Source organism: Lepidochelys olivacea (genome assembly GCF_965140295.1).
Source record: "Lepidochelys olivacea isolate rLepOli2 genome assembly, chromosome: 11".
NCBI lineage: Eukaryota > Metazoa > Chordata > Testudines > Cheloniidae > Lepidochelys > Lepidochelys olivacea.
In genome coordinates this window covers 75449340-75463629 of record NC_140421.1, presented here as the reverse complement: position 1 = coordinate 75463629, position 14290 = coordinate 75449340, and the positions used below count along the sequence as shown (strand labels likewise).

Below are 14290 nucleotides of genomic sequence, written 5' to 3'. Positions count from 1 at the left end.
AGGGCTGAGGAAGGATAGTCCAGTGGGTAGCACTCTTGCCTAAGACTTGGGAGACCAGGGATGAATTCCCTGCTCCTCCACAGTCGTCTTGTGTGAGTTAGGCAAATGACTTGGTCTTCATCTCCGCTTAAATGTTATCTCGGCATATCCATGCTGGTGCGGGAGGTGAAAAAATCACCCCGACTGATATAACTATGCAGACTGCCATCCTCCAGCCCCCCCAGTGTACACACACCCATGTCGACAGAGAAGTACTTCTGTGGGCGTTGCTAACGTCCTTGATAGAGGTGCTGTTCCTCCATGGACAGAACATCTTCTGTTGGCATAGGTCGTGTCTTCCCATGCAGGCTATGTCCGCATGGCTAGGCCAACTTGAGCTTCATAGTGTAGACAGACCCTTAGCTGCTTTCTCCCTCAGTTGCCTATCTGTACAATGGGGGTAATAGCACTGCCCTACCCCACAAAGTTCTTGAGAATAAATACCTCAAAGATGGTGAGGTGCCCAGGTGCTAGGGTGACGAGGCAGCTGTTTGAGAGGCAGTGTGGTCTAGTCTATTGGGCCTGGACTGGGCATCAGGAAACACGGATTCTGCTTCCGGCTCCGCTCTGTGACCTGTGGCAAGATACTTCAGCCCCCCTTCCCTTCCCATCCTCTACCTGTCTTGCTTCATTACAGCATACATTCTTTGGGGCCAGGGCTGTCATGTTTGTACGGCACCTAGCACAGTGGAGCTACGGTATTGGTAAGGACATCTAGGTGCTTTTGGGGTACCAGTGTAATAACGAAGACAGCTGGCTTCAAAGAGATGGCATTTAATTGGGGGGGGGGGAGAGTATATAGTTTCTGGGGTCTCAAGTGAAAACAGTGTCCAGTCTCATCAGTAATGGGCAGGAGAAATATACCATAAGCAGAATGGGCATATGTTGTGCTAGGCAGGCCGGACGACGAATGCCAAGAGTGTTATCTGCAGTGGAACTGCACATAGGTTGGTGTCTGGTGCAAATGAGTAAAATATATTATGCATCCGATGAAGTGAGCTATAGCTCACGAAAGCTTATGCTCAAATAAATTGGTTAGTCTCTAAGGTGCCACAAGTCCTCCTTTTCTTTTTGCGAAAGGATTATGAAGCCTTTACAAAGAGGGTGGAGAAGTGTGTGTAGCCTGGTTATGCTCCCGTCATCTCTGTGTAAATGAGCATAAGCGTGACATGGAATGGGAGGCCGAGGTTTGCGTTATCCTTTTCTTCATGACTCTACTGGTATCTGCATTTTAAAGCCTCTGAAAGGACTCCAAAAATACCTGAGGTGCAATTGTTTAAACCTTCCCCCACCCACACCCTGCTTGGTTTGCAAAGCCACCTCCATTAGATCTATCCTGCTTCCTTTGCTCCTCTTTCTTCCTGCAGGTCGGCTCTGTGCTACTTATCCCAGGAGCGTGCGAGGCCCATCCTAGATTTGCTGCTGTTGGGCATTAGGAAATATGCTGCTGTCCATCTAAGAGTTCATTTGGGATGTCTTGCTGCAAAAAAAAAAAAAAAAAAAAAGAGAGAGAGCACGCCACAGAGAGGCTGAAATTAAAGAGATCACCAGGAGCAACTTCCTTTGGATGAGGTTATGCTTTTAATTAACCTAGGAGTCTGCTGGGGAAAGCTCCAAGTTCTAAGAACATAGCCATAGTGGCTTGAAAACTTCATGCGAAACCAACGCAGCAAGGGTCACTCTTTGTCTTGATGGGAGTTTCAGGGCTGGTTAGGGTAGGGATGCAGTGTAGTTGTAGCTGTCAGTCCCAGGACATTAGAGAGACCAGAGCAGCTTCTGTTGGGAGAGGCAAGCTTTCGAGCCACGCAGAGCTCTTCTTTAGGTTGGTGTGGGCCACTTCAGGTCTGGTGGGTTGTGAAAAGTGGTTTCTAATTGTGCAGTGGCCAGTACCACTCAGTTTGCACGTAGCAGACCAATGAGGTGTTGGAAATCTTTGCAATGGCTGAGGTGGAATGGAGCGCGGGCCTTAAATCCAATTACCAGCCATGTGGCACCAGGGCCAGACCTAAGGGGAGTTTCTCAAAATGACTAATCCAGATTGCTCTACCTGGTTTGATTAGAGCCTCCCAGAGGAGGGAGGGGAGAAAAGAAAAGGAAGCTTGAGGCTATATAAGCCCAAACAAAGAGCTCTTGCTTTGCTTTTCCAGTAAGCCTTTTCTGTGTCAGCAGCACACGTCTGTCTAGATTGGGTCTCAAAGATCATAGAATATCAGGGTTGGAAGGGACCTCAGGAGGTCATCTAGTCCATCCCCCAAGATAAGGTTGTAAGTCTTCACTATAACTCTGCCTCTTCCTTTGTAATGAAGTTTTTGCACTATATCCCAGCAGTCTTTTTAGAGAGCTCTTAGAATGGGTGATCCATTCTATTGCACGTTTCCTGCTTTGTGTATATGGGACGTGTGCACAGCTGTGATATAGACCTGGAGGTTCATCAAAGTGTTTGGGCTGTCTTATGAGCCAGTCCTGAATGGATATGGCATTGGGGTCATTGGGAGAGATGTCTGGAGCTGATATTCTGCTTTTCTGTGAAGAAACGAAACTCTGTTCTGGCCAGGAAGCTGGGGTGAAAGATGCGCCTTATGAAAGAGACTGTACTTGGGAGTGAGGTTTTGGGATTCTCTTCTCAGCTCTGCCATTAACATGTTTTGTCTTTGGGCAGACAATGAAAGATCTGTGCCTTGGTTTACACATCTATATAATGGAGATATAAAATATGCAACCCAACCACCACCTTGGCCTTACCCACCTGTTAGAAGGGGGAAGTTGCCGAGGATTTCTACCAGGTTGTTGTCTCTGGACCCTGCAAGAAAATTATTCTTGATATTTCTCACTGCTTTCCAAAGGGTTTGGAATGGCAGCCATGAAACTGACCAGAATCTCATGTTAATTTCACGTTGTGGCACCTAGGAGTAGTTGCAGAAGCTCTTGCTCTGAGCAGTGATGAAGGCGATGTTGATCTGGTTCACATTTGGAAGGAAGATTCTTTGTAACCACAAGGGCTAGACATTAAGCTGTGTTGCATTAGAGCTTAAATCTTGAAGGAATGGGGTCTGAGGATCCAGTACTTGCTAGGGAAAGCTCTTGAGTATGTCTGGATTTTTCAAGCCAAGTATAGTAATCGGAGCCGGATTAACTTTTTGTGGGCCTGGCGCCCAACTTGTTTGTGGACCCCCAAGGGGGCAGTGGAGAGTGGTGCAGGGGGGTCGGTCTCTGGAGCGAGGAGCTGGCCGGGGGCCTGGCATGGGCGGCCCTGCTCCGCCCTGCCCAGTGAGAGGGCACTATTTACAAACCGGCAGTTCATAGAATCATAGAATATCAGGGTTGGAAGGGACCCCAGAAGGTCATCTAGTCCAACCCCCTGCTCAAAGCAGGACCAATTCCCAGTTAAATCATCCCAGCCAGGGCTTTGTCAAGCCTGACCTTAAAAACCTCTAAAGAAGGAGATTCTACCACCTCCCTAGGTAACGCATTCCACTGTTTCACCACCCTCTTAGTGAAAAAGTTTTTCCTAATATCCAATCTAAACCTTCCCCACTGCAACTTGAGACCATTACTCCTCGTTCTGTGATCTGCTACCATTGAGAACAGTCTAGAGCCATCCTCTTTGGAACCCCCTTTCAGGTAGTTGAAAGCAGCTATCAAATCCCCCCTCATTCTTCTCTTCTGCAGACTAAACAATCCCAGCTCCCTCAGCCTCTCCTCATAAGTCATGTGTTCCAGACCCCTAATCAGTTTTGTTGCCCTTCGCTGGACTCTCTCCAATTTATCCATATCCTTCTTGTAGTGTGGGGCCCAAAACTGGACACAGTACTCCAGATGAGGCCTCACCAATGTCGAATAGAGGGGAACGATCACGTCCCTCGATCTGCTCGCTATGCCCCTACTTATACATCCCAAAATGCCATTGGCCTTCTTGGCAACAAGGGCACACTGCTGACTCATATCCAGCTTCTCGTCCACTGTCACCCCTAGGTCCTTTTCTGCAGAACTGCTGCCTAGCCATTCGGTCCCTAGTCTGTAGCTGTGCATTGGCACAGTTGCCAGACGCACAGTGGTCCACCCAGCCTTGTGCTGCCAGCATGCCCCTTCCCCTCCTGGGTGGGCCCATGCCACGCACAGAGCCCCCCCCCCCCCCACCCAACACTTGAACAGCCCTCCAATTCCCTATGGCCAGAGCCACACCCTGCACCCACTATGCCCAGCGCCCCCCCAGACCCTGCCACAAATGCAGTGTCCTGCACAACACCACCCCTGCCCAGCGCCCCACCACAACTGCACAGCACCCCACACAAAACCCCCACTCCCTAGTGCTTCAGCACACACAGATCCCGCCCTCACAGCCCAGCACCCCCCCCCCCCCCCAGCCCTCCGGACACCCATGCCCTGCCTCCCAGCCGCATTCACCGGCCCTGCTGGGAGGCAACTCTCTCTGCCGGGCTGAGCCGCCAGTGCAGGTCCCAGGACAGGGAGTCGCTCTGGCCCCCTCGGTGTGATCAGCCAGGCCAGGGCCTGCCCCAGCCAGCCTCCCTCAGGACCCACTTGTCTGGGGGGGCCCAGCCAAGCCCCCGACACTGTCCTCTCCCCTCCCCCCCCCCCCCCCCGGCACGCATTCTGCACCAGTCCCAGGCAGCTCAGCGCCTGGGAGACAGGTGGGGACCCACAGGTGGTGGGAAGCGGAGGCTGCCCAGAGCCAGAGGTGCACTGGGGTCTGGCCAGGGGGCAGAGAGAAGCCAGCGGATGGGGCCAGGGGGTGAAGAGGAGCCCTCGTCAGGCAGGCCAAGAGGAGCAAGAAGTGGGTGGAGCCAGTGGGGTCTCAGGCCGCAGGGCAAGCTGGGGCCCTTTCTGAGCATGGGTCCGGCTCCATGGCACCGCGGGCGCCATTGTAAACTTGGCACTGATAGTAACTGGTGCTTAGCAAAGGGAAGCGGGTAATGACTTCACTTGAGGCAAACGTTAGAACTCAGTCTGAAGAAGTAAGTGTTGACCGTTTCCTTCAGTACCTACTTCTCGGGGCAAATTTTGATTTTTATTAAATTTGTAGACCGATATTTTGATACTAGAAATGAAAATCTGATGCTGATGCTCTAATCCTTTCCCTTTCCTGAGGTATGCAACTCCGCAATTAACAGAAACATGAGTTTCCACATGTTGAAGTGTCACGAGCTCCTTCCCCTTTGTGAGAAAAGAAAAAACAGGAATACTGTTCATAGCTGTCCTGTGGCCATGGTGGAAGAGGCTTCGAGATCCTCTGTGCTGCAGCCTAAAGGGAAGTGGGCAGGGTTACTTATTTCCCTTGTTTGCCTTGGTAACAATGCACAATGCTAATCTGGGAAGTCTATGCATGTTTAAGTTACAAGCGCTCTGGATTTTTTCATTAGAAGTACCTGGAAATCTTTGTTGGTCCACTGCTCTAAATACGACGTTAGAATTTTAACTTAAAGTACAGTAAAAAATTAACAAGGCTGTGGAGTTAAAGGTACAGAGAAGAGAAACTTTTCACCTCTGAGCAAGTCAGAAAGCAGAGATTTACCTAATGAGTGATGTTCCAGGAGCCCCCGTTCTCCCACTCATGGGCCAGTGTAGAACGGTCACGAATCTGTGTGGGAAGGAACACTTAGCCTCTCTGCAAGCCTGGATCCGCAGAGCGTGGGATACAGGTTGGAGGTGAGGTAGCTAGTGCTAATGATCTGTCACTGCCTCAAGCACCAAACTTGCCAAAAAACTGTGGGCTGTCTGTACAACTGGTTGTCTGAATGTAGTACGCCACTGACTTGGGCACGTATTAATCCCTCTTACGACCTACCTACCTGATGCTGTGGGACGTGCCAATGTGCTTTGTGCCAATGGCTGGTGTTCCTCTGTATGGCAGATTTCACTTGTGCCTGTTGGGTTTGCAGGGGGTTACTAATGGATCATTATGGTGCAAGTACCGTCCTGGTGCAGCGTGGCTGCCCTGCTGATAGGTAGTCTCCGGGATCAGCCGTTTCTGTGTCCTCTCACAAGCTGGCTGTGGAAGACACATGACACTTAGCCGTTCTCTTGCCTGCCGGACACATGAGATTTAAGCATTCCAGCACCTGCCTTTGCAGTATCTGTATTTCACTATATTATAAAGCCCGGGAACTCTCAGTACTGAAATCTTAATGAGAAATGTCAAGAACATCCTGGTACTTCAATAGGAGGCAGGAACAGCGTGGTTTGACTTGCAGAAAATGACTCCAAGAGTGCACTCAGTGAGTTGACTCTAATAATTTGGCATTTCAGGATCTACCGCTCAAGACCCCACAGTTTACAATCCCATAGTACGTATTGTAACAGACCCTACAGTATAGTGCCTCTGAGTGGGAAGGAAGGACTAATTTATAACCCTGAGAACTGACACCCTGAACTGGTCCTTAAAGGAAGGAGCATTGGTTACGTTCTGCAAAAAAGAGACTGTTATCAGCAGTGAGAAATGAGGCCCAAAGTCCAGTTGTCGTCGGTAGCAGAGATTTTAGCTCCTCAGAACTGGTGGCTTTTGCTAGGAGCGGTACAGGAGTTAGTTCTTGATGCCCAAGAAGAATTCAGGAACTGTTTTTCTGTTTGTAAATGGTACGTGTAGCACCTGTGATCGGGGCCCCGTTATGCTAGACACATTGGAGGAGACACCCCTACCCACAAGAGCTTGAACCAGAACCTCTTCAGTTGCACCTCAGTGCTGCAACCACATGTTCATCCTTTCTACAGCCACCTGATTACTTCTCCAAGTGAGCTGCAAATGCCTTCGCTAACCAGCTCTTTTATTCTCCCTTCAGGTTCTTCGGGCTGTAAAAGTTGCATCTGGACACTGTCCTCTTGGCAGCTGGAATTTGCCATGCTAGATGGTATAGCACCTGCAGCAAGAACCCCGAGAAGAAACATGGCCCACTAGCGTTTCCCAGGACAGGGCAAAGTTTCAGGATGGCAGCTCAGAGGATTCGTGCTGCCAACTCCAGTGGCCTCCCACGCTGCAAGTCCGAGGGGACACTGATCGATCTCAGCGAAGGGTTTTCGGAAACCAGCTTTAGTGACGTCAAAGGTGAGCAGAATTTTGCAGCGTTTGATATTTGTATTACAGTAGCAGGTTGAGGCTCTGACTAAGACCAGTGTCCCATGGCATTAGGCTCTGTATGCACATATAATACAGTACTGGACAAGACGTACAAAGGGGGCTTGGGGAGAAAGGAATGGTGGTAAACTGGCTCCTCAGGTGGGAAGTGAAGGGGTGAAGTGACATGCTCAAGGTCACACAAGGAGTCTGTGGCAGAACTAGGAATTGAACCTCAATCTTCTGAGTCCTAGTCTAGTCCCTTAACCAGCACCGATCGCCTTCCCCTGCAGTTTGTTTTCCCTAATTTTCTAGTTTAAAATGTCTCCTCCTTAGCGGGTCAGCGTTTTGAGGGGGTTTTGTAAACGCTTAGAAAGACCTGGGATCTTCCACACTGACAGGAGCACTCAGTGTCAAGGCAGTTTGGATTCAAGGGCTCTGTGAACACAGACCCTAGCCGGTATGGTGGAAGCAATTGAAAATAGACTAGGCTCCTGATTGATTTCCATTGTCATCTCCTGAAAGGGCCACTTTCAACTAATTTGTTACAGTTGTGTTTAGTTCATTATCTGACAAACATTGATTTGCGAGTGGCAGGAAAGTAGTTTGTGCAGTTTCCTTCTTTACCCACAGTCAGTCTGTGGAGCTCATTGCCAGGGGATGTTGGAAGACTGAAAGTACAACTGGGTTCAAAACCGAATGAGATAAGGTAATGGAGGATAGGTCTACCAATGGCTATTAGCCAAGATGGTCAGGGACGCAACCCCATGCTGTGGGTGTCCCTGGCCTCTGACTGCCAGAAGCTGGGACTGGATGACAGAGGATGGATCTGGATGACAGAGTGGGGGAGGTTTAGATTGGATATTAGGAAAAACTTTTTCACTAAGAGGGTGGTGAAACACTGGAATGCGTTACCTAGGGAGGTGGTAGAATCTCCTTCCTTCGAGGTTTTTAAGGTCAGGCTTGACAAAGCCCTGGCTGGGATGATTTAACTGGGAATTGGTCCTGCTTTGAGCAGGGGGTTGGACTAGATGACCTTCTGGGGTCCCTTCCAACCCTGATATTCTATGATTCTATGATTCTATGATCACTCGAAATTGCCCTGTTCAGTTCACTCCCTCTGAAGCACCTGGCACCGGCCACTGTGGAAAGATAGGATACTGGACTAGACCCAGTATGGTCGTTTGTATGTTCTTTGGGGGCAGCGGGTTGGCCTGGTACAAATGGAACTGAAACAAACATGGTTTTTGTTTAGCAATGGTGACTTACGATCTTGCTTAAGTGCTACTTCTCCTTCAGTGGGTTTGCTCTGTTCCTTGTCAATCAGCAGCCAGGCATTCCAGCCCTCTTCTCGTTTCCCTCACTGGAAGCAAGTGGCTGCAGAATAACTCCTGTGTTCTAGTTAGGGGGCTAGCTGGACGGGGGGAGAAGATGTATCCTTGGCTGAGCTGCTCTCCCCTCCCTGGCCTGTGGGGCTCGTTACACGAAATGGCAGAGCCATCCTCCAGCTCTAGGCTGCCCCTCACGCATGCAGAAGGACAGCGATGGGCCTTCCATTGCGGCACTAACCACGGGCCTTGTACGCATCCCCTCCTGCCTGGAACATGTCCGTTTTATCTTGCAACAAATGAATTGGTTAGTGAATAATCAAAAACGAGAATGAAACCCACAGCGCCCACTACTGAGGCGAGTGTAGGGGGAGGATTGGAAATGGATTGTCAGCCAAAATCGATGGTTGTCCTTGGGATTGTGCAGACACACACGTGACTTGGCATCTTTGGAGAAAACCGCTCACCTTCGGGTCTCCCAGCCCAGCATAAAGCATCAAGTGGGGACCAACTCCTCATGCAGTCCTGAAACATGTCCCATCAGCAGAATAAACCATCTCCATTTTGCCCACTTGGCATCTGTGTGAGATGTGGCCTTTTGCCAGGCTCTAATAATTACTCTTTGTTTCCACCGGATAATAGTGGCAAAGGTCCTTGTGACTCATCAGCTGCTGCTTACACAGATGGCTTGGTGTTTTCTTCTAGACCAGCTTGCTAACCCAGTTCTTTGTCAGCTTCGTACCTTGAGTACTGTGAAGCTCAGGCGGCCCGTACAGCTGGGGGGGGTGATGTGGACAGAAGAAGAAAAACAACTAGAAAAGCTTGAGTGTTCTCTTGGCAGCCATATACAGAGGACGAAGAAATGCTCATTTCCTGTCTTTCCTTAATCCATTTCTTCCTTCACTTTCCCCACATGCCCTTTGAAAATCACAAGTCCTAATGGCAGGCTGCACTCCCGCGATGGAGCAGGAGTTTTGATGCTATAAGACAATGCAGACTCTGTAGCTCACGCAACATTGGCAGTATTGCCAACCTCAAGCATTCAAAAATCATGAGTCAGGCCACACACAATCTTGAGATTTCAAAAGAGAGGAACCCTTCCCCCCCAACCCCCCCACCCCATATTATTTGCTTTTACAGCTTCTGAGTCTTTAGGGTGTCCTTGAACTGTGTGTTCATGTATTTTACTGCAACCATAAGGGGTAGGAACTTACCTTTTTTACAATGAAAGATGAGATTTTTTCCCCTAATCGCATGACTTTGGGACTTTAAAATGATCTTTCATAAGCTTTATGATGAGATCATAAGACTTGGCGACGCTGATAGTTTGCCTGATTAAGGAATGTAAAGGGTTATTTACGTTATTTTGGAATAAGGTAGGATATGAATGTAAAGCTCTCTAGCTGTTCTGGAATAACTCCCCTTGGGGGGGAGGGATAGCTCAGTGGTTTGAGCATTGGCCTGCTAAACCCAGGGTTTTGAGTTCAATCCTTGAGGGGAGGGCCATTTAGGGATCTGGGGCAAAAATTGGGGATTGGTCCTGCTTTGAGCGGGGAGTTGGACTAGATGACCTCCTGAGGTCCCTTCCAACCCTGATATTCTATGATTCCAGAACAGTTATTCTGTACTAGCTATGGCAGTCAGTTTCCCCGTGTATGCAAGCCCTAAGACTGGGGCCAAACTTCAGGGCAGCCTTTAATGTGGGAATACCTGTGTCATTAGCACTTTAGCTCTGTAATTCAGAGACCCCGGTGCTGAGCCTGCGGAGTAACCACACAATACTGATTTCTTTGGAACTTGCTCTTCACCCAGCTTTAGGCCCCTAGTGTGATTTTTACTTGTTTCCCCTCCCCTTCCTTCCGTGAGCACAAGTGTCCACACCTCCCCGAAGTAAAGAACATCTCCCTACTCCCATATTATGTACTGAACAGTGCGTAAGTTTAACCTGCTTGTTTGTTGGCTGGAGGCTGACTGCTTCCTTGCTTCATCGCTCTTAGGCTGAATCCTAGAATGGCATTAACCATTCCCTACCACTTGTTTACATTAAATACATCAATGGAAGCACTTTCATTCATGAACAGACAATTTATCTTAAAGATGCGGCAGCTTCAAACCAGTTTGCAATTCCTCCAATTCCATTAAGGCGGGGAATGGTACAGAGTAGCTATTGTCCAACTAGGAAAGGTATGTACTATCAATGTGGCTTCTTTACCTTTTCTTTGCACAGAAGCAGGGAATGTTTAAGAGCTTTCCCCAAGGAGAACCAGGTGTTGGGGTTTCTTCTTTCCCCAGTGAAGTACACTCTCTAAGAAAATGGAATGTAATGGACGTTTGGATACTTTTAAAAATAATCTTATTGTACCCAGCACAGTGCCAGATAATCTCGCCACTGACTTAGTCTAAATGAGCCATGAGAAATAATTTCAGTTACAATGACGCAAATGCTGGCAAATGATAGGTGTCGTTAAAAGCAACAACAAAACCCCCCATTGATGGCTTTGTTTCAAGAGTAGCCAAATGTAGAACTTAATATCAAAAGTCATTGTAGCTATCAGCTGGGGTTTTGTTTGAAAATGTTAACTTAGTAGATTGTTTAAAGTTGTGATTCAGCCAGGCATTTGCGTTTGGTGTCTCCACACTAGTCCTATTGCGTTGTGTTAAAAACATGGTGTTCGTATCGAGTTTGTTGAACCCTAGTTGCGGTGCCCTCTGGGTACCTGCTCCTGGAGCAGAGTATTCCGGGAGTTAAGGCCACTGCAGGATCAAGTGGGTATGTCTACAGTGCAAAAAACAAACAAAAAACAACAAAAAACCCACACAGCAGTGAGTCGCAGAGCCTGGATCTACAGACTCAAGATATGTCTACACTAGAAATGCGACAGCAGGACCGCTGCAGTACTGCATTATAGACACTACAGGATCAGATGCCGTTCTTCCATCACTGTAGTAAATCCACCTCTCCAAGACACAGTAGCTAGGTTGATGGAAGAATTATTTTGTTGACATCGCAGTATCTACATCGGGGCTGAGGTTGGCTGCGTTATTTTAAATCAAAGTTGCAGAAGCTACCTGAGGCCTGTATCTCAAGTTAGGGGGAAAAGTTCTTAGGGAAGGGTTGCAGGCCAAGATGAATGAACAAGCATCTCAAACAGATTATTAAGAGAGAGCAGACAGCCAAGAGGAATAGAAGACGGGATGGATCCGCAAGGAAAGCTGCTACTTGGAGGTCAGAAAGTGTAGGGGAAAGTGAGAACTGTCAAAAGCCAGACAGAGTTAGATTTTGCAATGGGAATTAAAACCAATAGTAAAAGGTTCTGTGAAAAGAAAACACAAAGAAGTGGGACTGCTAAACACTGAGGATGGGGTGGAGATTAAAGATAATCTAGGCATGGCCCAACACCAAAATGAATATATTGCCTCAGTTTTTAATGAGGCTAATGAAGAGCTTGGGGTAGTGACAGGGTGGCTAATGGTAATGAGGATATGAAGTAGAAATTACCACATATGAGGAGGGAGTCAAAGTCAAACAGTTTATCTGGGCCCCCCGGTTTGGTCCCATTAATCTCCATCCAAGACTGTTAAAGGAACTGGCACGTGAAACTGCAAGTCCAATAGCAAGGATTTTTAATGAATCTGAAAACTCTGGGGGTTGTACCCTGTGACTGGAGAATTATTAATACAGGACCTATTTTTAAGAAAGGTGGGGGAAAGTGATCCAGGAAACTACAGGCCTGTTAGTTTGACCTCAATTGTATGCAAGGTCTTAAAACAAATTTTGAAACAGAAAGTAGTTGAGGACACAGTGGTGAACGGTAATTGGGATAAAATACAACACTGTTTTACAAAAGGTTGACCATGCCAGGCCAACCTGATCACTATCTTTGAGAAGATTTTTGTAGAGAAAGGAAATGCAGTAGATCTAATCTACCTGGATCTCAGTAAGACATTTGATACAGTTCCACATTGGAAATTAATAGTGGTATTAATCTCCATCTAGCTGCAGTGCCCTCCTGGAGCAGAGCATTCAGGGAGTTACCCACATGACCCTGCATGTGTTCAGACTCCTAGCAGCATTGCGGGAATGATTGCAATATTAACTGAGTTCCAGACCATTCTGAAAAACTAATGTCTGCGTGCGATTTGTATACTGTAGCAGAGGAATAGGCTCCATCTGGGTCAGAGGTTTTGTGCGTGGCAAGGTCCATTTGCATTGGGAAGCCAGTAGACCAAGTTGTCTGTCAAATTCTTGAATTGGGTGGGGGGGACTGTGAGCAACATTCACAGCTTCTTTACACTTTTTTTCTTCTATTCAGCCAGCCCTGCCGCCCAGCGGGCGTGCCGGAGGGCAAGGGGGGGTGGCTGGAGGATGTGGAGCTGTGCACTGCTCCTAAACTGTGCAGGAGCACAGCATGACTCCTACGCGGCTTAGGAGATCTTCATGGCGGGGGCTTTTCCTCCTGTGCCAGAAGGGGAAGGTAATGCCAATGCAGAGCTCCTGGGTCCGTCCCATGAGGGTGGAGCACCGAGGTGTCCCGGATGGCACTTGCCACATTCTGCAAACGTGCCGCTGCCCGTCCCAAGAGTGTGTTGCTTTCCTCTGTTCTGCTACCTACCTCTGAGAGCTAACAGCTGGTAACTAAGCGCAGGTGAAATCCTGGTGAAGACAAGGTAGTTTAAAAACGAGTTAGCAGGTCAAGATGGAGTATGGGGGGGCCTAGAGTTTACCTCAACTTCCTAACTCATGTTAAACCTGCCTTGTCTTCACTAGGGTTCCCCTGTTAGCTAACACAAGTTCAGAAGACAGCTCTTTACGTAGTGAAGACCAGGCCTCCCACACTTACAGTGAAGCACATGCTTAAAAGTTTGGCTGGATTGGTGTGTGGATGCCCAGCACCCTGCAGGATCGGGTCTCTACAGAGCAGTTGATTTAGATACTCAGCGGCTGCTTCATAGCCAGAAGTGATCTAGAGAAAAGACTATGGCTAGTATCTAGTGACGTTAGTGGAATTAACAGAGCAAACCCCGGCCTCTGTTTAGAGCTGGGTGGCCAAGTCACGAAGTCATGGCGGCTCAGTTAACTACCTGAGACCAGGGACAGCACAGCTGCGCTGGGAGAATTGGTGCCAGATAGAGAAGTAGCTAGTAACCCAGAGCGATGGCTGCACCTCACACAGGTTTCACGGCGTTTAATTGAGTTAATGGCCGCTTCATAGCGGGATGCCAGAAAGATTTCACAGAGGGTTTACATGTCTCACTGACAATAAATGTGGGTTGGGGACAGTTAATTCCCCTCCCGCCCCCGCATGCACCCTCTCTCTCTCTCCTCTCCCCTCTTCCTGTTTCTGACGGAGTGGGAAATGCTCTGGTCAAAGCATTGCTTTCTGCCCAGCGGCACTGGATAAAGCTGTCATTCCTTCTCTCCTTGTTGTTACAGTCAGTAAATAAATGGACTTTGCAAAGTGGAGGGCTAAGATCCCTGTCCTCAAATTAAGATTCCAGAATTGTCACTGTGTGTGTGCAGTCTAGATATTTCCTCACCTACCTTGTCACTGTCTGTGTGACTCTGAAGCCTGGAACGTCTGAGTCAGGTGGGGAGTGCTGGAAACAACTGCAAGCCCGGGTGAGGGCTCTTTTTGTTCCGAACGTCACCAGGCTCGGTCATCCCTGGGATTCGCAGGCTGTTACCGTCCAGTTTGTCAGTTCTGAGACATGTTTGGCTTTTTTACCCACATAACTGTACTGTCACAGGGGGTTTTCACCTAGTACAGTGTATTCATTAAGGGAACCAACTCCCACAGCTCCTTAAAGCTCAAAGAATATGGCATAGAACTTGGACATAAACCATTCCCAGTCATAA

General features: G+C 48.4%; 1 protein-coding gene across 4 annotated transcripts in view; it reads left to right on the top strand.

Moving 5' to 3' along the window:
- The window catches only part of SH3BP4 (SH3 domain binding protein 4), a 143263-nt gene that overhangs the window by 90930 nt on the left and 38043 nt on the right, over window positions 1-14290 (top strand). For all 4 annotated transcript variants that reach the window (XM_084643641.1, XM_084643640.1, XM_084643639.1 and 1 more), the window contains one exon: window positions 6834-7096. In XM_084643641.1, coding sequence (XP_084499767.1) covers window positions 6979-7096 — 118 coding nt within the window. In that variant the 5' untranslated portion in view covers window positions 6834-6978. The remainder of the gene's footprint in view (window positions 1-6833; window positions 7097-14290) is intronic.